Here is a 23,941-nt window from a genome sequence, read left to right as displayed (position 1 = left end):
GGAAGGTGACTTTTCCTGTTTCAAGTAATGAACAAAAAACAGGTGGTAGTGGAAGACAGCCAGTTCAGAAAAACAACACCAAGCTCCAGCACCATATTGAAAGTATAGGAACTTATCCACTATTAGTGTTTATAATACACCAAAATCAATTTTTCTCACATGGTAAATCATTGCTTCCTAATTTTGTAGTGCTATGTTTCTTTCTGCTTAGTTGCTTCACAATTTCGATTTGTTTTTTAACCGAGTTAATGGCTAGAACCTACCTCACAGATCAGTTGTATTTCAGCAAAAAAGTTTAAGCGTTGTGTTTGAGATTAAAAAGAGAAATACTCAAAAATGCAAAGTAACAGATATCACTTGGATGTAAATGCTTTTAACTCTCCAATGCATGCTACTTTTACTGAAAATTTAGTATATTTCTGGTAACTTAAAATGTGTAGGGATCAAAGTATTGTCTCTTCCTTTATTTGTTCTGTAAGGCTGTAGGCATTTTTGCTCTTTTAATGGTAAATTTGCAGAATGGGAATCTTAAATGTGTTTAATGAAATCTAACTGTTGCTTTCAGTCATATTTTCAGTACATTAAGTACTGTGTGTATAATTAAATAGAATTGTTAATCTATTCTTGAAGTATGTACACTTCTCTGCCAGTTAGAGCATTTGCTGCTAGAACAAGCTTTGCATAAAATGACTGTCTTAAATTTATCTACCTTTAGAGGCTCTAAATGGTTATGTAGGGTAACATTTTCTTGTGCACTGAATGTGTACACTCACAGGCCATATGGAAATTGCTAATTGAATAAGCTATTCTGGAAATCCTCTTTAGAACACGAAGAAAAGTCATTTCTGTTCTTTTAGCTGTATGAAAATGTTTTTGGTGTTAGCTCATGCAGGAATGAACTTTTGTTACATATAATAGATATGAAAGCAAAACTGTAATTAAATCCATTCAACTGCAGAAATAGTAGCATTACATCCTGATTTCCATCCTGAATCCCATTTCCATCCAATTTCTTTTTCCTATTTCTTATCATATGGGCAGTTACTGAAAAGGAGGCAATGGTCTCTTCCTGTAAGAGAAAAGTGTCAAGGTATATTTTCAGATGTATGCTTCACTGTAAAATAGCTTGCAGATTTGAAAAGCTTCTACAGCAATTTCAGATCCTGTAAAAAGAATTGCAATGCTGGCAGTAAGATTTCCCGCTCAACTGTTTTTATATTCTTGGTGTAGGTCACTCCTAGATGTTTTATGAGTCTTGTAAAAAAAAAAAAAAAAAAAAAAAAAAAAAAAAAACCCTTGTGAAATCATTCATATTTAAAAACAGTTAACTGTTGCCTACTTTAAACCTGCTTTTCCTACTTCAAAAAAAAAAAGAGAATAACAGCATCACAAGTTCTGACAGGCTTTTGTTAATGATGCATTTTATTCAGCTTGAGTGAGAGCACTGTTGAGTGCAGTCTGGGGAATAGAGTGAACTGGGGACCATTTTTCTGATTCTGTTATTTAATTCATCCAGAAGTACAGTGACAATCTGGTAAGGAATATTACAATAAAAGCAACCTGCTGTGAATAGGCAGTAAACTGCTACATGTACATTTAGGAAGCTTCAGCAGCTTCTGAAATGCTCAATCTGCTACAATAAGATAGCTCATTCCTTTAACTTTTATATTATATCAAAGCCTGAATACCCTAGCCAAGGTCAGGACTCTGACAGTGAGGCATAGTACAAACAGGCAGTGTAAGGTTCACCTGCTGTAAACAAACAAGTTCCTGATCACTTCAAACCTCAGGTTAGATAGACAAATACGTTGAAGATTTGGACTTCACATGCAAATGGTGGGAATAGCTGAGGAACTGCATTGTTGGCAAACTTCTATTTGGTTGGTGGGTAACTTTGAATACATGGGCTAATTAGTGCATGTAACAGGATGATCTATTTCTGTACCGTAATACTCATATAGATGGAAATACTCATCAAAAAGAGTGAACAAAAGAATAAATAACTATATACTCAGAGGATGATGAATAGAACATCTTGATTAAAAGGTTATTTTGCTTAACTTAATTCCTGTAACAAAAAAAAAAAGTCTTAGAGGGTTCTCTGTAAGTTCAACTACAATTAACTTTTTTCATTTCTTTTCAAACAGGTGTCAAACAAAAAATCGAACAGCGCTCCTCCCCCAGCACAGCTATCTAAAATCAAAGTACCAGCACCACAGACAGTACTGAAAAAGGAAAAGCGGCAGAGTTCTTCAAGGTTTAATGTTAGCAATAACAGGGAGCTTCAAAAACTGCCAGCTTTAAAAGGTATGTTTTTCTAAATTTGAATGAATCTTGTGGGGGATCTTGAGCATGAGACGGAGAAGCATCTCAACTATCATACTTTTATCTGAAAAACATATGTTATATATTAAATATTAACATATGCAAACTTGCACACACTTGCATATGCAAACACATGGTCTTTTTTCATTTCATTCCTTATACGAGGACATCCAGTCTGTTGTCTTCTTGGCAGTTAATATAGGAAATATCCAAGTCTTTTCAACCCAGAAAGGTTTATGTGAAAGTAAACTCAATCATCTTGCATAAAAGCAGAATATTTGGGCTTTTTTGCAAAACATCAGTCATCTGTCCTTAGCGTGGCATTCTCAAGCCCTACTTTGTTTGCTTGTACTAAGATAGCTCTTAGCATTGAGAGAAGATCTGGTCTGTTGCTGTTTATTGGTTTGGTTCTCCAGAGCATAGAGTTAGACTTAACTCCAGAGTCAAGTGAAGTCATGTCTTTTTGGTGAAATCAGGGTTTTTCCTTTGCTAGTTTTAAGGCTTGGTGGTCATATAGAAAGATATTTATGGCTGTTTGTGAAGAAAAGACAACAATTGATATCTTCTTTCACTAGAGTGGCATTTATAATCTTTTTGTTGTTGTCCATGTTGTGTTATGTTAGTACATGTTAACATATTGTGTTTATGGTACCTTGCAGTGTCAGGGCAGAATTTTCCAGGTCTGGTAGATGTACCAATCTATCAAGGATGAACAATTGATTTGCCCTGAAAATTTATTTAATGCTGATTAGATGTGCGATGCATATTGCTTTCCAGTGTTCAAAGTTGGCAGTGAAACTCTAATAAATTTCCAAAATGTTGAGTAGTACAGTTGTAGGCAATGTGAAAATGTCAAGGGATAAGACTTTTTTCTTCCCGTCATTACTCTCTTGCTTGTCATGCATTACTGTTCATGGAAAATAAAGAACCCAGTTTCCCAGCCCCTGTGAACTGTACTGTTCTTCACAGAGACAAAATTAGGCTGCAACATTCACATCATACAGATGCTGTTTTTACAAAAAGAATATGAAATATCATCTGTTCATCATGGTAGTCTGTATGTGAGGCTTTAAATTTTTCAAGACGTTAATCTATTTTAACAAATAGCATTTATATTTACTAAATATTTTTAAATAAGAATATTAATAATACATGTGACAGATTATTAATAGTGTCATCTCTTTAACATAGCAGGTTGCACATACGTGGATGTCACGTCCAGGGTGTGACATGAGCAAATGATGCTTTCATAAGTTATCTGTACAGCCTTATTGAGTAGCATACCCCTTTGAACAAAGACTCAGCTGCAAAGAAAAATACTCATTACTTGTTCTAGAACCTTCATTCTGTTCATTTTTAAGCATTGTGTTTCTGGTAGTGCCTGGGACTGCCAGTTCAGGGAGACTAGAAGTGAGCATTCAGTTAAAAGTGGAGCGAATCGTGAGTTGGAACGAGAAAAATGAGTGCAGATGGGTGAGGGGTAATGTAGTCCATGTTACTGAGGGTAGGGTGAATGGAGAGAACGTAGTGGAATGTCTCATCACTGGTATTATCACCAAGAAACAGGGAGATTTGGTAGTGGAGTTTTAGATTTGTTTCCACCTTGGCTCTGTTGCAGTTTAAACTAATAAATGTATGGCAGAAGGCTGCCTGCTTGGAATTCAATAATAGACAGTTCCTAAGATCAGTACTAAGGTGTGTTCTAATGTTTTCGAAGCAACATACCTAGATGTCAAGAAATGATAGAAATATTATTTGTCCTTCAGACTGTGATCACTTCCCTGTACTCTCAGGTGAAAGGAAAGAAAAGAGCTTATCTCTGGTGGATGTCTCATGATGCTGCATGTGTGTCCCCAGGCTGTCGAGAGTCAAACTTTGTTATGAAACACTAGTGCAATTACTGATTTAGTGATAGATAATAATTACTACCTTTACTAATAAAGTTGTGTCCGGTCTCTTGGATCACAGCAGGTGCCTGTATAATTGCTGTTCCCACTACATGTGCTCATTCATGACTGGGATTCCTAAAGTTTCTTTTTGGACAGCTCTGTGTTTAATGCTTGTGTCTGGATGGGAGTTAAAGCAGACTGGCAGGCTGTAATTTAAAGAGACTGAGAGGATTAAGGTGGGTTTGACTTGAGTGATGAGCTGGGAAGAATGTAGCATTGTTTTGGCTTAGCTGTGTTTAACCAGCTTTCAAACTCTAGTTACTCCTAAGGAGTAGCTCTATTCCTGTGGCTACAGAAACAGGGAAGCCTTTTTTTGATGTGTAGTAGGCCAAAAGATGTACATTGTCATGGCTGGTGAGTTGAGTACTGTGTGGTGTGAGACACTACATGCAAGATGTATTTTAAACACTGGGTATGGAGCCATCTTCATGGATTCAAAATTCTATGTTAGGCTTTTGAAAGCCGGTAAGTGGTAGGCTCTAAATGGCCTGTGGTATCCCTGAGGTAGCTGCTTTCTTCTGTGCCAAAATGGCTTTTAGTCACCATTTCTTATGTGGGAAACGCTTTGCCTGTTAATCTGAAATAGTCTCAGTTCTTGGGCTTCAGTTGTGCTGCTAACTTTGTGTTGGATGTTGCGTGAAAGTGCTTCTGGAAATACCAGGCTGCTTGCCCTGCTAACTGCTATTAGTGCAGCGTGATTTGTATTCATTGGAGCAGATCACGATTAACATTGTGAACCTCAGTTTATTCAGGAAATGGAGGAGCTGGATAGCTTCGATAACGCAAAAAGAATAGGAAATAAATTGTGAGTTAAGAGGCTCTAAGAATAGAGATAAACATAGAAATTCTGAGTAGCATATGATGCTATTGCATTGCAGAGCACAGGGATCTATGTATTAGCAGAGTTGCAAGCCATTGAAGCTCCCTGCAGCACAGTGCAATGCCCCCTGACTGGGTTCAGGTAGAACTGGCAGCTTGTATGCCCCAGAAGTACCCCTGATGAGCTGCCCCCAGGACTGGGATCTAAGGGTCAAATGTTGTGAGGAGATCTTGCCAATTTTCACCAAAATGGAAAAACTCTGTGCCAATGACCTTGTGTTACGTTACTTCGAGCTCATTTGTTTTCCTTCTTAGCTAAGATTTGCTGTATAGGTACATGTTACAGAAAGTTGACTTTGCTTTCAGCTATTCATCGGAGAAAAAAATATTTGTTGGTCTAAAGATGTTTTTTGTGGTGTTATGATTTGAAAACTTCCTGATTAATGCTTTGGTTATATCAAGTATAAATAATTAAGGGTGTTTCAGCTTTCAGAAACTTACCGGTTCCATTATTTTAGCTCTCTTAACAAAACAGCTTTCTGTAATTCAGGATGTATTGAAGTTAACAAATATAGAATGTGTTCTGGGAGAGACAAACAGTCTAAGTGTTCAGTATGAATGTTTAATAAATGTATAAAACAATATTTACACGTATCTGACCACTGACACTGAAGTAGTTTGTGTTCTTTGCAAGTGCCCCTTTAAACTTGAAGGAAGGAACTGGAATTGGTTGTTATACTGTAGATAATTTCTTCATGGTTAACTGCCAAATAATTCTGTGGTGTCTGTGATTTAGTTTGCCATGTGCTGGCATTTACAGTGCTTATATCTGGTGAAGTTGGTGGGTCAGTGGGTCATCTTCGCTTCAGCTCTGTAATGTAGATTACCTCTATGAACTTCTGACACCCTATTACATTATACTAATAAAGCTCTAGAGCTTATGTGTGTGATACATATGTGCTAATCACCTAGCTATATTAATCTAGTTTTGAGAGGAAACAATAATTGATGTTAAAGATAAACTTTTGAATAGAATCTAGAGATGTTATAAATCACATACTTGTTGCTTACATGTTCGGTGGCTGCAATAACACGTTTTCACTTCAGTTCTTACAGGGGATTGTTAGTATCCAAAGACCAGTATTCAGATGTCTTTGTAAAATCTTAAACAGTGTTCTGGTGTAATGCTGAGGGAAGGGAAAGATAACTTTTTACTCTACCTTTTTTTTTTTTTTTTTTTTTTTTTTACCTTTGGCTTGAAGTACATTTACTTCCAAATCCAGCATTTTTCCTCCCAAGTGTTTTCTGTAGGAAAACATTCTCAGATAAATGTTTGTAAGGCTTAGCTTACTGTCTAAATTATTAGATGATCAGACTTAATCTTGTCTGAATTCTCTACTCAAAGACTTTTGCAAGCATATTTTTACAATTAAAGTGTTTTTCTTCTCTGATTTTACTGAGATCATATTTGGCCCTTGCTAAATGAGTAGTGTGCCACTGTTAACATCTGCAGGACTGCATCATCGAGGTGCTGCTCTGATGGACTTGCTGAGTAATTGGTAAAGAACAAAAAATAACAAAAAACAGGCCTGCCAGCTATGTGGCATTTCATAAACAGTTAACAGGAAACCTACATGTTACTATATTCACACTGCTGTGCAAAGTTAGTAATACAGAAAAGTAAATTGTAGGGCTAATGATTCAAAAATGTACAATATTAAGTACTCATAAAAATTCATAGTTTTAGAAATACTTGCATTACAGGTGGACAGGCTTTTCACCATTCTAGTCTTGTTACTTAATTATCTCTAAGATGTTCCCTTGTACATAATGTACGTTTAGTTTATATGCTACAAGGGATTTTGACAGCATGGACAGGTGAGCATACTTGTATTTGTACATTACTTTTGTAAGGATGTGCTGATTTTAGTAAACTGTAAACGTGCAGTGTTTAGAAAACTTGTATAAAATGGTGAGTTTTTTATTATGTTTGGTTTGAATCCTACAATACGCAGAAGAATGTTGCAAAAAGAATTCGTGAATACAATATTCAAGATGCCCTGACTGGGATAAAACACTTTGTACACTGTCAAATACAGGTGTGTCACAAATCCAGCTTTAACCTGCAAGGAATATTCATTAAAAGATGATGTTCTCTGTCATTTCTAAAATAATAATTTTTTTTAAAAATTAGTGCTCCTGGATACTCCAAAGTGTTGAAGAATTTCCCCATGAGTATGTGTTAGTCATGCATATGTAAATTTGGAAAAAAATCAAAAATATGCTATTTTTGTAGCATGTCTGTGTGTTTTTTTTTTAAAGCTGGGTGGAAATTTGCTTTATAGCCTCATAGAGGACTCCCATGACACCAGTGTCGTTGTTTTGTTTGGGGGTTGTTTTCTTTTTTTACATGAAGGTGAACATTGTTTTATGTAATCTAATAGATGGCAGTTGCAATTCAGCTTTTATTTTCAAATACAGATCCTAATTTGTGTACAGAATTACTACTTCCCTCTTGGGGTTGGATTTCTGATCTTGGAAAACGGGGATACAATCTTCTTATAAAGGTGTGTGTATATATATATCAAGGTAGGAAGAAATGAGCTATGTTGACAGATGTGGATGTTTAGACTAACTCTTGAGTGCTGAGCAGTGTAGAGTATGCAATATTGTGCTGCTTTGGTGTAGCATAACTCCATGATATGATTAACAGATTTTTGGTATTTTGTTGTTGAATGTCGTGCTGTGTGTGTTGATTAATGCTGTTTTTGACATTTTGGTGAAGAATGTCTTTCTGATTTAGTGGTTTGGTGAAATCAGCCTATAAGTCAAAACTTTAAAAAAAAAAAAAAAAAAAAAAAAAGCAGGGTGGGGAGCAATGACCATGACAGGTCAGAAGGGTGACGTTTTTTCTGAGCACATTTCACGTAGCGTGTGTGGTTTCTCTTTTTTTTCTTTTTCCAACCAGAGACTTCTAGAGGTATGCCAAATTCTGAGCCTGTTTTGTGCAAGTAGAGAACTTGAAGATAGTGTCTCAACTTGTCTGCCTGTGATACAGGACTCTGATAGAGAGACAAGTGTTATTAAAGCTTTCCTAATGCTTTTAAGTCATAAGTGGATGTCTAGGAGATAGCTCTGTTTTCATTCTCTATACAATATTAAAATCTGATGAATCAAGATTGCAGAAGAAGTGATTCCATTTTAAGATTCTAAGACTTGAAATATTAAAAAAAATAAATAAATAAAAATTGGGCCTAATATTCATTGATCAAACCGTTGTACCCATGAGGAAGGAAGAAATGAGGGTTTCTGAAGTGGTCAGAAATGGAAGACCACTACATGTATCTGTCAACACAGAGAACAGATAGCTAAGCAAAACTGAGATCAAAGTAAATTAAAAAGCAAATGAAGTATTGACCTCTGTGCTACAGGGAAATACAGCGACATACGTTGGTAACTTCCCCAAACTCTCATCAGGATAAGTCCACGCTCAGTGTGTTAATTTCTCGTTTAAAACTGCCATCTATTTCTCTGATACAGAAGAGGCTGGATATCCATAATTTACCTGAATTTATAGGAACCGTAGAGATAAAGGACCTTTTTAAGGTTTTGAGGAGTGTTTTTCTTATAAGCTGTTGAGACTGGAAGTCTCAATGTTTAATGCTGCTTCTGTCACAAAAACCTCCTCCCAGTTGTAAACCAGAATGGAGGTGCAGTATTTCAGCCATTCCGGCTTAATTGCACTTCTTGTGTGTATTCATACTGAATAAAGAATTTTGTCCAGCTGCAAGGTGGTAGCATCGCTGTTTAGCTAAAAGTATGTTATGCAAAGTGAGGTGGTAGATTTAACAAGATAATGCTACTATAAAAGATAATTTGCCCTGAGACATAATGCATGTAAAAGGCAAAACAGTGAGGCCAAACAAATGCATTCTCATGCAAAACATCGATGAATACAGTTCTGTGAAACAGATGATGCTTTTCTCTGTTGTACATGAACTACATTGGGCTAACTCGGTATGCTAAGTGCTATTCTTCTGGTCCTGGCTGTGTTCGTGCTATTATAGTATTTTTGGCAACCTAATTTTCTATTGAATTTACTGAAACAAAAAGCCTGTAAAGGAAAGTACTGCAGAAGGTCCTACATCAGTGTGTTTAGTTGTCAGTGAATGTGTGTATTGTATCATGTGAAAGAACTGTGGAGGCTTCCTTTGCCACCTTCATCTAGTAACTTTGTATGTCTGGAAGAATTATTGAAACAAATGTGAATGGTAAACACAGAAATCCTGTACAGCAAAAGCTGGCAGTTGTTTAGTGTTCATACAGGAAAGTATGCTGTCAAATCGGTAAATATTTTAATATTTAATGATTATGAAAGCATTAAAGTATTTAGCAATTATCCAGTATTAATTATTTTGTAACATTTTAAAGATAAAGAAATATGATACCTTGTGCGTGAATAAATATACCCCAAAAAGGGGTTATAGAGAGAAATACTTTGCTTGAGTGTTTTTTTTTTTCTTTAGCTAGCTTTACATGAAATCACAGGCTTGGATTAATGAGCCATTTTTCATTTCAACTGCCCTATCAAACACCTACTCATTAGTCAGCAGCTGAAAGTGTTAGAAGAATGCTCTACATCTGTCACTGGCAGCTTTTCTTACCAAACTTGTTTCTACCGAAGCCTGGATAGCATCCATAAAAATGGAAAATAAGACAATACCATATTTTAAATCCTGGATTTTAACCTGTATGTTCAGAGTTTAGATATCTTAAAATGTCTTTTATTATGCCTGTGTTTACAAAAAGAACATTTTTTTGTTGCACAGGTTTTCATTGTAATGATACTTAAACGTTTTTTCACTGCACTGAAGTTCTAATTTCTTAAGACCTGTACTAATCAAGTGTTGTATTCGATATTTATACGTTTAAATGCATCTGCTGAATGACTATAATGCTTTCAAGGTTTTACTCTTAAATGTGTTTTTTTAAGCATCATTCGCTTCTTGAGAATGACTTGTGATCTATGTAATTAAGACCACATACAGGAATGAGTTTGGTACATTAGGTTTTATACAAGGCTTGGTTAAAATAGTGTCAGTACTTGAAAAGCGTCTCTGTTATCTACCCTGGGAAGTATGTTTTTGCACTAGATTGTATTTTTAAAACACAGTTCTTTTAAGGTAACTAATGAGTCTGTGTTGTACAGCTTTCCGAACTCAGATATCTAGTATTTTTTTCCCTCCTAAAAAGTCTTTTGAGTATACGGTATTGGCTGAAGTAAAACTTGGCACTGAGTCTGTGTGCGCTACAGTGACCATGCAAATACAAGGAGATCCAGACAGAGACAAATTCAGCCATGGGCAGATGTTTGCCAATTTCACTTTTAATCAAATTTTTCCTGTACTCTAGTAAGCAAATATTTTTAGATTTTCAACATTAAAGGTAGAGTACTGTATTTCTCCATGCTTCAGTCTTAGGAGCTCTTTAAGGAAGCCAAATGATAATTCACACTTGTTTTATTTATCCAAGTGTTTTTTAATTATTTGCTTTTTTTTTTTTTTGGATAGCTGGGTATTAAGATGGTTTTCACTGCCCCTGTTCCTATGACAAGAACATTTCCTCTTGCCTGTCCTTTGGAATCGAGTCAGAGCCTTGAATTAGTCCAGTATCCTTCCTATTGCTGTGGCTTCTCTTCCAGACTGTAGTACCTAATGTGTTCGCCTCCCCTAAAAACAGTTTTATTGTCCTGGAGTAACATTATGAACTCATTGTTCATGGCAGTAACAAGACTCTTTTTTCTATATCTGTCATTTGTGAGTGGTAATTTTTTTGTTGTTGTTTAAAGGGAAGAAAATTGCTGGTGGAGTGTGTGTGTGGGGGGGGAGAATTAAGTTGGGTCTACCAATAAAACTTGGACGTGTTTATTCATTCTCCTTTCTGCACGGCTGTCTGGTGAGCCAGATAATGGTACTGACCTGGCTCATCCCAACCTCTTTCCTTCTCATTTCAACTCTGCTCTGTTTCCTAATCTGGGTCAACCATGCAGCTGCACAAGCTCAAAGGTACAGGGCTGCAGACAGTTAGGCGCATGTGCCTCAGGAGAGGCAGGATTGCAGCAGCAGCTCTGGAAGACTTAGTTCAGTTTAGACTCCTGTGGAAGTCTAACCTAAATGAAAAGCAACCTGACAGCAATGTAAGTGGCTTTCTGTTGGGTTAGTGGACTCAGCCTTCACAACTGTGGGACTGAAGTGGAAGGGCATGTGGGAAGAGGACTGAAGCTGTCTGCAACTAGACTGGCTTAGGTTGCTGAGGAATTGCAACTTCAATATTCATGGAGTTATGCCTTCAGTTACCTTGGAATTCAGGCTAAATAACATTTCCCTCTCCTCATTCTAAAAGCTCAGACTCCTCACTTATTCTGAGTGGTAAACAGCTTTGTTTAAGGTGTTTTAATGGAAATAACTAAAATCAGGTGAATTTTTGTCTTTTGTGTTGTTGGTTATGTCACTAGTAGTTAGAACAGTAACTAGTTCAGAACAGAAATAAAGGCAAGCTTTGCACAGGTGACTTTTTTTTTCTGGTGTTTTGTTTTGTCTGTTTGTTTTTACATCACAACCTAAATGGACTGTTTGTTTTGAATGAAATGCCACATAGCCTCAGTATAAAGAGAATTCACCAGCTGTCCTGCTGGATCCTAAATGTAACGATTAAATCCTGAGAACTTGATAGGATTTTTCTTCATTCCTATTGTCAGGAAGTTTGGAGTGAGAATCAGGTTCAGAGGAAATGTGTAATAGCTACAGTTTTGCTATGCTGTCAATATATTTTTCATTAATTTGTTAACTTCAGCTGCCATTTTTAGAATTAATGTTTTTTTGATTCTTTTGCAATGAAAGTGTCTCCATAAATTTGTTCAAATAACCTCTTCCTCCTATTGATAATCATTAACGGTGTTCTATTTGTCCTAACCTTCTTTCCCTTCCCATTAGAAAATCAATTCCTAATTCAGTTTTCTTTGCAATTTTTTTTTACCGATGAAGTTGCTCAAATTAATTCAAATTAAATAAATATTTTTTTTGGTGGCAAATCAAATATTGTAAGGCTGAAGCAAAGAACATCTATACAAACCTCCTGAGCAGAGTGTGTAGTCTGCTTACCTGGTGAACAGATAGCAGATTTTGATAACGAGCAAAAGGTCTTGTAAAGATTGAAGTTCTCCAGCTCCCCTAGCACCCTGCAAGAAGCACGTCAGGAATATACTCCATTGTAATGGCTGTTTGAGCAAGTTTCATGATAATTTAGTAAGTACTGGCCTTAAACAGAAGAAAGAGGAAGAAATGTGAACAGGATATGGGTATTTCACAAGAGAAAACTTACTTGAACATGATCTAGTGCTCTGCCAGTACTACTGCTAGCACTGCACATTTATCACTTACTCTCTTTAGAACAATGTAGGGGGGTTGACTTACTGAACTGTTACAGAAATTTTTGCAAATGAGCCTTCAACTATTCAAGCCATGCTTATGGATAAAGTAGGAAATGGCACTGTAACTAAGGTAACGTTCCCTTTTTATTCTGTTGTGTTCCAGTACAGTAGATAAATTGTGTACCATTGTACCAGCAGTCTTCATATCCACTTCTGTATTTGCAGGGAGTTTCAAACAGAAGCAGCAGCTACCATTAAAGCAAAGATGTGAGTAGAGAGGAGGAGATACAGCTGCTCTTTTAAAGATGTGGTTACCAGATAAACTGGAATTTTAAACACAATTTTTTGCTTCATCGTACTGAGGCTTATCATTGTAGAACAGCCTAATTGTACTTTAGATGTGGAAGAAAAACAGAATTTGCTCATAAAATTGTGTGTGAAAATATTGAGCTTTTTTTCTTCGCTCATCCATAAAGCCAACAGTCTTGGCTTTATTTTAAATCCAGTTTTGTTAATGACATATCTCTGTGGTAGCCTTTGTTTTATAAGATTAAAGCTTCATATCTAGGGTATACCCAAGGGATATAGAAATACAAAAGCTGACTCTTTTGAGAATACACCTCCCTTGGTTTTGCCTAGACTAGAAGGACAGGTGATCTGAATCCCTGCAGCATTAGAGAAAGGTTTAAGAATGTATCAGAAGTTCATGTATTCCACTTTCCTGTACTCAAAACCAGGATCAAGAGCATTTGTATCACTCATTATGTTTGTCCATTTTTAAATTGGAGGGAAAGTTTGAAGTCTTACTTTGTTTCACTATGCTTATTGTGAGAGGCTTTCATTTAATGTCTAACTTATCTTCCTTGATGTAGGAGGAATTTTACTTAACTACAGTGACTGTAGAAAAACTAATTCTCTCCATCTCCATAATTACTTTTTAAAACACTTGGATACTCTGTCTAGACCTCTTCATCACCAACTTTCTCTCCCCCCCCCCCCCCCCAAAAAAAAAAGAGCACCTGGATAACCTGGATATATATTTTAATTGTCTGTTTCTAGATTGATGAAAGAGCCTAAAGGAGACCAGGCTTGCATTGTTCTTAAACTGATACATCCATGAGTTACTACTTTAAATCAGGCCCAGTCATCAGTCAGTAAATCCAATTGATTTCTCCGTGTATCAAATGGGTAATACTCCTCTTATATATCCCAATTAGTATTTTTCCTTCATCTAATTTAATAATGCTCAGTACAGCTCTAACTTACCTTTGATGGTGTATAGGGCAATACAATTTTTGCAGCTAGGTAAGCATATACCTGAACATTTTTGTTCCAAATTTTTGTAAGCAAATTATGTAACTGAAAAGTCTCTTCTTCTGGATGTACTTCTCTTTTGAGCTGGTATCAGATAGGAAAATGTTGTAGATAGGTAATTTAAATACTGAAAGGTGGTGTACTGGTGCAAATAGTATTTGTGGAGAAGCACCAATCTGGAGATGGTACAAATACAATATTGCTTACGTCTCTGAGCATCACTCCCAGAGGTGCAGTATCTAGGAGACAAAACAGTCCTTCAAATAACACTTTGAAAATACATGTTCAAATCCCCGGTGATAAAGAAAATGGCGCTTACAGTGTTTTGTTGCAAATACCTCAAGTAATTTAAGGAAAAAAAAAAAACATTTATAGTACTTTCTTGTGTTATCAGGATTGTGCAGTGAAATGTGTTTTGTGTGACCATGCTCTGGTTCTTAGTGATGTGATACTTCAGTTTTAAATATTTTTTGAGTTACTTATAATAATTGAACTTGCATGGATCTTGCAATATTAAAGTTTGACAATGTTAGGTTTGACTTTAGATAGGTCAGTCTCTGGAATGAAAGAGACACTGAAATGAGCATGCAATGAGCGACTGCATTCAGGAGCTGAACAATTGGGTGACATTGGTCTGTAACAGACTCATACTAGGAGTCATTTGTGAAGCACTTCTTGGGAAAGCTTGTGCAGTCTGATATTTAAAAAAATTAAAAAAAATACTAATAACGAGTGAAAGGCATTTATCTTCCTGGGAACCACCTTCCAAGATGGCTTGTGGAAGCCAGAACCGTTGGAGCCGCTGCCCTCGACGCAGTATTTTTCCACTGTGGAGCTGACCTCCAGTGTGGCAATTCTTGGCAGAAACTCTCAACTTTTTTCCCCTAAAAGGGGGGAAGGAGGAGGGGCAAAATACCCCATACGCCGTCTCAACAGGCGTTTAGCCCCTGTTAGCGGGGGGGGAAGAAGAGCAGAGCGCGGCGGCCCAGCCGGGCTGCGAGGGGCCCCCCCCAGGCCCGGTGCCTGAGGCGCGGGCCCGGCGCGGCCGCCTCCCATTCGCGTCTCGCCCGGTGTCATTTTAAGTTGCGGCCCTCAGCCAATGGGGCCGCTGCCGCCCGCTGACATCACCCGGCAGCCAGTTCCCTCCAGCTGCACAGCGCCTCAGTTTCTGCCTTTTTTTTTTTTTTATAAATTAAAAAAATAATAATAAAAACGACCTAAAATGGAGGCCGGTTTCTCGCCGTAAGCAGCGGGCTGCCTCCCCCCGGCGCAGCCCCGATGTTGACATGTAACCGGGCCGGCGGCAGGATGGTGGTGGTGGACGCGGCCGGTCCCAACGGGCCCTTCCAGCCCCTGGCCCTGCTGCACATCCGAGGTGAGCCGCGAGGGGTTCGCCACCGCCGGGTCTTCGCCCTCGGCTTGGTGCCGAGGGATGCGAAGGCGCCGCGAGGGGCAGGGGGAGAGCCGAGCCGGGGAGAGGACCCCCGGGCCCGGTGGCCGGGGAGGAGGAGGAGCGGTGCCCCTCGGGGGGCGCGGAGCCGTGCTGCAGCCAGCGAGCGCTGCCCAGGAGATGCGGCTCAGCGCTAAGAAGCGAGCTCTGATCTGCTGCTGGCTTGCGCAGCCCTCGCTGCCAGCCTTCTGCACAGAAACGTGTGCTCCTGGAGCTACGGAATTGCTGCACTGCAAACCTACACATTACGTAGTCCCTTAGGAAAATGCATTTTCTCCCGACTTCTTTTTTTTTAGATGATATTGAGGTGTGTGTCTCGCTCTGTATTCTTGCGGTTAGCAGAATTTTGCATCGCTCTGTGTTTCTTTGTGTTTTTACGTGCCCATAAACAACCTTCGTAACCAATCAAAGCATTTATTTTTTTAACGTCTTCCTCAAGCTGGCTTTGTTTTAGAACTTTTTAGGAAAGCAGAGCATTTATTAGATGGGATCAGCACAGCTTGAACAATGGCACTTATATGCAAGAAATACAGCTGATACTGTTCTTGATTACCTTTTCCTTCTCGGCTTTCCCTGGCATAGGCTAGCTGTTAGTACTGAAAAGATATATTTTTTTTAATGAATATTCCCATCGCTATATATTTTGCTTTGGAAGTTTGGTGATTTTTTTTTTTTTTGAAATAAACAAAATGCTCAGAAGCCTGCTCCTCTGAGCAGCAGCAGTTGTCTTCGTATATGAAGAGATCATGATTTCTCTTTATCTCTACAAGAGCCTTACCCTTCTTTGTCTGAAGTGAGACTAGATGTATTCTAGAAGACTCTAATTTTGGTCTGTGAGTGGGGGGGGAAATGTGGTAAAATTCCCTTGAGTTAGAATAAGGGCTTTGCTTGTTGTCAAGGGAATATAAATGCGACTGCCTGAACTGTAGACAGGCCTTCACTCTTCCGTCTGTGCAAATCACCTTAATTTCCTGATTTGTGCTTCGTTTTGGAAGGGTAGAAGCCCCATCTTTTAAAGGCACAAGTGAATTTTAGAGAAAAACAAAGGTTGGAGGCAGAGCTATGAAGTATTATAACGATGAACCGCAATAATCCTTTGTCTTAATATGATAAAAGGGTTCACGTCAGTGATTCTATTATCCCTGTTGTTGCCCAAATCAAATACGTAATTGTGGAAGCAATTGTGGAAGTGCATTTTAAGAAACTTCTGAAATTTACTTTTGTAAATACAAAATTTTTGGTGCACAGGATAATATGCTAATAAGGTTGAGGTTAAGGGTTGTGTCGTTAGGTTTGTGTTTCTTGTTGTTTTGTTTTTTATTAATGAAAAGAGTCAACTTTCTAGTAAGCAATTAAGGAAGATCTGGGGGATTATTTTGCATTTTTCAGATGGTAGGAAGTTAGATGGGTGTCTGGTATTATAGCCCAGAGGAGTCTCTTCAGAGGTGAGGGGAAGCAGGGAAGAGAATTCATCTCATCCATCCATCCGTACAAGTTAATTCTTTTGTATGCACCTCGTCTCACAAGCTGCTCCAATTTAACCATTGGGGCCCAAAATGAATCCTAACAGAAATATATATATTTAAAATGAATAGGAGCTGAAGTGAGCTGATAACTCTAAAGCCTAATGACGTGGGTTTACTGTTTGTTCTAATGCATGCAGCTTTTACAGTTGTCCTCTTACATCATCTGTTGAAGCATGGGTTGAATTTTCTAGTAGAAGTGCTTTTCTTTGCAGCTGTAAGTGCTAGAATTTTAACTTACAAAAAGGCTTCCCCACTAAAGATTAAATCTGCTTTAGGACAAATTTCATACAGTGTTTAAAGTAAAAGTTTGAGATTGTGTATTGTATTTTATTTTACCCGTACATTGGAGGGTAAAATACTCTATATGGTCTTAATCTTATTTGGGGTGAGTGGGGAAAAAGGATGGGGATTTTTGTAGAGCAGACTATCAGGAATTACTTGAAAATAAAAATTGCAATCTTGCTTTTAAAATTAATTCTAATACACTTTCTATACCTGGATCACAAGGAGTATGTAAAGTTTGCAGAATTAAAAAGTCTGGTCTGGCAAGAGGTGGAAGCTTGCTCCTCTTCTTCCTCCCCCTCCTGAACTTCAGACAGCTTTATTGTCTGGATTATTTGTAGCTTTGCCAAAGCACCACAGTTGGGAAAATAGATGCAGGTGTTTTTAAAAAGTGATGTTTAGAACCTTGTGAATAGGAAATAAGGGTGTCAACATCTTACTGTCTACTGCTGCTGTCTCTGGAGGAACAATGGGGATTTGTAGGATAGGAGGTGTCAGGGCCCTGAATATCACAGCTGGTGCTCAAGATCAGCTCTTCAATATGGCTGTCACGGAGAGGGCTGTGAGAAGCCTTGTTGGGGTTCCCCCTTTGCTCAGGAGCTGTCTTTAGGCTCAGGCCCTTGGCCTTGGTCACCGCCTCATCCAGGCTGCAGCCATGTCTTGGGCTGTGTGCCTTGCCTTTCGGGGTCCTGATGTTTTAACCACCTTGTCTGGCTTGCCTCTTCACTGCAGACATGTTCCACAACCACTGGACTGTTGGCTGACCCTGATCACTGTCACTAGATCTGCTCTCCTTTTCTGGTTTGGGTACAGTGAGACTCTGCCCTTTGTCACAATTATAGACTGCTGGCAGTTGTCCAAGACCAGTGTGTAGAAATCAGGTCTGCGGAAGATGACTTTGGACCCATTGCTGGAAAACACCAGAAGAGCCCAGTCCACGGTGAAGGCAAGTGGCACGCAGCCATTAGTGTGTGTTATCTGCTTCTGCTGACAGCGCTGGCTCAGGAAGAGTGTTTGGCTACTGGGGTAGTGAGCCCTTGGTCATTCCACCCACACCAGGCTTTCCAGGAGGCCCAAGTCATGCTGCTGCGGCTGCATTGATCATCCTAGAGTACAAAGCATATAATGGTTGGCTCGACTGCTTGGCTTTAGTGATCGCAGTGAACCGAAAGCTTACCTTGCAAGCTTAAAGAGAATCGGTTTCAATTTGAGCAGCTGTTATGGCTACGAAATAGCTGTTGTGGTTTGTGGTCCTCAGTATAGAGGCTTCTGTGTGTGTGTGCAGTTGGCTGGGAAACAAGTGAAGATGGAGTAGGTGAAGCAACTGGTTGTGGGGTATCTGCATGGAGAGTTCCTGTAGGATCCTTGTGTGGAGGTCACTAGCTATGAATGTAAGGATAGTAGAGAAGAGGGTTACTGAGTATTGCAAACGTAAGATTTTTACAGCAAAGAGGGAAGCAGAGCAGGATGGTTTTTCAAGATGCTTCTTTCTCCTTATGGAGCCCTTCTGGCAGCGAAACCCCTAGGGTGACGGGAGTGCACTCAGGGCCCTGATCCAAGTAACTGAGATGAGGCCTGGGGGAAGGAATCAGGACCTTCTGATTTCCATCTCAGTGCTTCCAGCAAAGAAAGCTGCTGTAAAAGCAGCATAGATTACAACAAACTGTTAACATTTGTCACTAAGCTTCAGTTACCAGTTCGTGTTTACTGTGGTGAGTTGTCTTGCAGGAAGCTGTAGCTGTAGGACAGACTGCAGTTAGAAAATGATCTTGATTCTTTGTGTAGGCAGATTATAAAGGGCTACATGTATTCGTTTGGAGAGGGTACACTTTTCATTAGGAATACAGTTGACTGCTGTTAGCCTGAAAACCAGTGTTTTCATGTAGTCAAGACAGATGCTCAGATATTTGAACAAAATATTGGTAGAACTCTGCTCTGGTCTGCATTGCCAGAATTAACAGAGTATAGAAGTTAGTTTAGCAGTCTAGTTGCTTAGTGGAATTGGTAATATTGTCTGTTCATGCTTTTCCAAAATGATTTGCACGATACTTTGCAAGATGTGGTAAAAGTTGTGTGGGAAGGAGGATGAGAATGCCCTGACCCTGTGTCAGCTCCCACCGGTGCTTCCTGTAGGCTGTGACCTGTTTGAAATACCTCATTGTCTGCTGTCCTCTGCCTTCCAGAGTAGCAAAAATTTTTGATGCTCAACTTTGTAATTATTTAACTTAATTTGGATTTTATGAAAGTTTGTGGGGTTGTTTTTTTGAAGATGTAGGTAGTGGTAACTGCCTGTTCTTGTCATGTGCTTCCTGTAATCCTCAGCAAGGGACTGTGGAAGCTAGTTTATATTCCATATCCACGTAGTGTTCTTCTGCAGGGTATGACTAAAAATGGCAGTGGTAACATTCTTGTCATGTATATATCTGAGGATCTGGATAGAAATTTTGCATTCTTAGAAAAGCTTGGTAAAAGCTGATGGTTCTGTTGGGTTGGGTACCAACACAGCATCAAGCACCTCCCAGTGCTGGTTTCTCTGAGCTTGGGCCACCTTAGATAACCTTTCAGCTCCAGATCAAATCAAAACTAATGCCAGGTTCTTAAAGAAACCAAGTGCTCTCCAGCTATTGTAAGGTGCATTTCCACTTTGTGTTTTCATTCTTGATTATGAAAGGTCAAGTCCCTTTGACAATGAGTAAACAGAGGGAGCAGCTTTTAAGAGAGCTCCATGATGCATTTAAACCTAAGTATGTGATTTTTCTTAAAGGAGAAAAGCTCGCTCAGTGCTTTCATTTTAAAAGAACCCAAAGAACCCAGCATGTTTCTTTTTCTTGAAAAATAATTAACTTGTAGATATTTCTGTTTAATGGTACTTGCTGAAAATCACGAAGGCTTTTACTTCACGGGATTTTTTTTCTGTGCTTAAAAAAAAAAAATCAATTTTGTAATTAATTAAATGGAAGTGGAGGCCAAAGCTCACACTTCAGTAGTAATGCAGACCAAATTCAGCATGCAGAGCAGCAGCCATTAATCTGACGATGCACAAAAGGAGGCTGAGAACTGGGTTTGCTGGCCTGAGAAAGGAAAGGCTAAGGGGAGATGTTTCCATTAGCTGATGGCAGGGTATGGAGAACACAGCCAGACGCTTCTCAGAGGTGCACAGTGCCTGAAGAGAGATGACTGATATAAGATGCAATGCAAGAAATTGCAACTGAATGCAAGGAGAAAAAATTTTCACTGTGAAAGTATTCAAACATGGGAACAGGATTCCAAAAGGGGCTGTGAAATCTCTGCTTGGAGACGATGAAAACTTGAGTGGGCAACATGAGCAGCTTTGCTTACGTAGTTCACCTTGCTTTGAGCAGGGAATTAGACCAGCAGAAGTGAGGCGGTCGCTTTTGATAAATTATACTATGATCCTGCAGTTCTTTGTTGCATGGAAGGCAAAAAATGACTGCCCTTTCTGTCACTTTAAAAAATAGCAATAAGAATAAATTTTAATCTACTTCTTAAAATTCAAGGAGCAATATTCTATGCTTCTGGTTGCTGTTTTTTCCCCTTTGGTTACTCAAGTAGACTTTTTAATGCATGTAGTGCCAAAATGCCTATTAGTACTTTTACGTCTGTGGTAACCCTGAAGCTTGTGTACTACTTTCATGAAAACTGTTACGGTGTTTTAAGTGATTCTCACTGTTTCTGTGAACTGTTAAAGATAGGGTAAATGGAGCTGCATGCAGTATTAAAAATATTGGCACACAAAAACAATGTTTTGTTACTTTCTTAATGCTCTTTTAGCAGCTCGGCAGTAGTCAAAAATTGTTTGGCAGGTATGTGTTTTTAGAGAACATCCATAACTAAAATATCTTTTGAGTAAGCTAGAACTCATAAATGTATGCAGTCAGCTGGTTCACCCACATTTCTTCACATTTATCCACTTTTGGAAATATGTAATAAATGGAATTCATATGCTCAGTACTGTGAAATCTTTCTGTAGCTCTCTTTAACAGGCTTAAAAGTGACAATGAATATTCCATTAACAAACTGTGTGACCTCACTATTAATATTCTGTGTTGTTTATGAAAATGTTGAACAGGGTAACATCTACCACAGATCCTAACAACATGTTTTTGGTAATCTTCCTGCGTTAGAAAAACGTTGTTAAAAGGTGTGTGTTTTTTCTTTTAAATTCCCAAGATAACCGTCACCTACTTTATAATCCTTTCCAACAACTTGATAAATCTTAAGCGTAATTTCCTTTACATATGATCACTTTTTTATTAATGCTTTATTAGTCTGATACTGGGCTGTATTGATTATGAAGTCATATGTAGAAATCTCAATGTCACCTTTCATGCTATTTTTTCTGGTGTTAGTGTATCCTGCTGTGGGAAATGAAAGTGTTTTATTCCCAGTGATTTCCTGCACAATGGTAATTTTTACCTCCATACAAGTCTTGCATTTTCCGTACAAGTAGGTATTTTCAAGGATGATAAATGAACTTAACTGGTTTGAGCATGCATGTTTGCTTGACCGTTAATTTCCTTTAATCTTTCAACACACTTAAATGTAGCAAACATTTAAGGTACGGTGAGTCTGTCAGCGGTGAGTAGTATCTTCCTGAGAAGGAAGCTGCAGAGAGTAAACCCCATAATCGCTTTCTTCAGAGATGTTCCCATCACATTAATGAACCATACTAATTCCTTTTCAGTTAATTTAAATTATAAATTGACAGCTACTTCTGAAATTGCAGGCATGCTTTTAGTTTGTGGAAATAGTCCTGTGCGAGAAGCCTTCAAAACTTTCTTTCCACTGCTAATCCAGTTAATGGGAATTTCCCGTGATCAGCACACATTTTCTGTTCTGTTTGTGGGTTGCAGTTGGTTTTGCATCACGGATGAATCTTAGCTGAGGTTTAAAAGAGATGAAAATATTTGTTCTTCTCCATCAGAGCAAACTGAAATTTGATAATCTGAAGGTATGAGCACTGGCTGCTTGGTTGAAGGTTTTTACCTGTGCCTTCTTACTGAGCCACCCAGACTGTTAATGTTCAGCCTGACTCTTGTTGCCAAAACTTACCTGTATCCTTGCAGTAAGTACTTGGCCAGTGCTGCTCTATAGCCTTACTTAACCACTTGTACACGGAAATGTTAGCTTTGAAAACAACCTCTACCATTCTTTCTGAGCCTGGTGCTTCAAAAAGGAGAAACAAGACCATCTTCCCCAGGAATGAGCTGCAGTTCTGTTCTTAATGGGTTTAGATCTCATATCTATAGGACTGTGAAATGTATATGTAAGAATTTCATCAATTAATATTAGATAATTATCTAAATTATCAGAGCACTGATATTTCATACAAATGACTGTTACAGTATTATTGCCTCTTGTGATGGTTTTGCTGGATATTTAAAGGACATTCGGACGTAGCCATAGTACATAGCCACAGACGGATGTGTTTGTGTTTTTTTTTTAACTGCTGTTTCCTGAAGCAACTCATGGGGAGCATTTGTAATACTTGACCAAGAGCACATTTAAAGGAGGTTTTTATCACACCTGCTGAGTTTAATGTGTTACTGCTTTTACTCTGTATTCTGTACTTCTGTCATTTTTTCTGTATTTTTTAATCTTTGTCTAAATCTTCTAGCCAAACAAAGCATGTATGTATAAATTTGGCTCCTGAAAACAAGTAGGATATCAAGTGTTCATACTGCCTTAAAATCTTGAAGGGTTCAACTATAAAAAGTCTTTGGAGGGGACTTTTAGTTGAGCTAAAAATTCCATTAAATTAGAGGAAGGTAGTCATCTGGAATTTTTAAGTTGCATTTCTTGAGTCATGTTGTAATTTGTATTCCCTTCGAAGGAAGCAAAATTGTATCAACATAAAATACATATTGTCCTCAGTCCTTATTTATACATCAATCACAGAATCACAGAATTTCTAGGTTGTAAGAGACCTCAAGATCATCGAGTCCAACCTCTGACCTAACACTAAGAAGTCCTCCACTAAACCATATCACTCAGCTCTATATCTAAGCGTCTTTTAAAGACCTCCAGGGATGGTGACTCCACCACTTCCCTGGGCAGTCCATTCCAATGCCTAACAACCCATTCGGTAAAGAAGTTAATCAAAATTCTTGTTTGGTGATTTTTTGCTATGACATACATTTAAATTTAAAACTCAACATGGTTTTCAAGAAATGGTTTTATCCCCGTGTCTGTTAAAGGCTTTTAATAATAAATTGTGACTTCTGTAGAGTCAACTAATTCTCTATCAAATACTGCTTGTTACTGAAACCACTGTAAAGCATGTAGATTAAGTGGGTACCAGCAATATTTTTCATTTATAGGTACAGGAGTATTTACATCTATGCAAACGAGATGTTCCTCTGCTGGTAATGGTTTTTATGTTCTAATCTTTTTGCCTGACCTAAACCACCTATATGACTGAAAGTGCAGTCTTCTCAGGAAACAGGGCCTGTACTTGGCTTCTGTCCATGTGCTTGTGTTTTAAAAATGACACAGCTGAGTTAAATGATGCTCTGAATGCAAATGAATGCATGATATTTTAAAGTCAAATCTGCACGTGTTTTATTGAATTCCGCTTAATGTGCATACAGGTTGTGCAACACCATTTCTGCTATAATTTGCCAGTTAAGTTTCCTTTTTCAAAGGCAGTTAAATTAGGGGCGGGGGGCTGCCTCTGAACTGTTACCAGTAATGGTGGAAGTGACAGTTTTATGTCAGGCTTCAATTTTCTTAATTGCTCTTGTGACTGATACGTGTCTGAATTTTATGAAGTAAACATTTTCCTCATAAGTTCTTTAAAGAAAAGATGAAATATGAAACCAAAAGA

At 38.4% G+C, this 23,941-nt stretch overlaps 1 protein-coding gene across 3 annotated transcripts in view; it reads left to right on the top strand.

The window, feature by feature from the left end:
* PPP2R5C (protein phosphatase 2 regulatory subunit B'gamma) overlaps positions 1–23,941 on the top strand; it is an 82,121-nt gene that overhangs the window by 14,998 nt on the left and 43,182 nt on the right. For 2 of the 3 annotated variants that reach the window (XM_068682752.1, XM_068682754.1), the window contains exon 3: positions 2,148–2,307. In XM_068682752.1, coding sequence (XP_068538853.1) covers positions 2,148–2,307 — 160 coding nt within the window. Of the gene's footprint in view, positions 1–2,147; positions 2,308–14,940; positions 15,212–23,941 lie in introns of those variants that run through there. The other variant, XM_068682753.1, reaches the window with a different exon arrangement.

This window comes from Anas acuta, chromosome 5 (assembly GCF_963932015.1).
Source record: "Anas acuta chromosome 5, bAnaAcu1.1, whole genome shotgun sequence".
NCBI classification, from domain to species: Eukaryota; Metazoa; Chordata; class Aves; order Anseriformes; family Anatidae; genus Anas; species Anas acuta.
The sequence above is the reverse complement of the archived record's forward strand: the minus strand, read 5'-3'. Positions and strand labels throughout refer to the sequence as shown.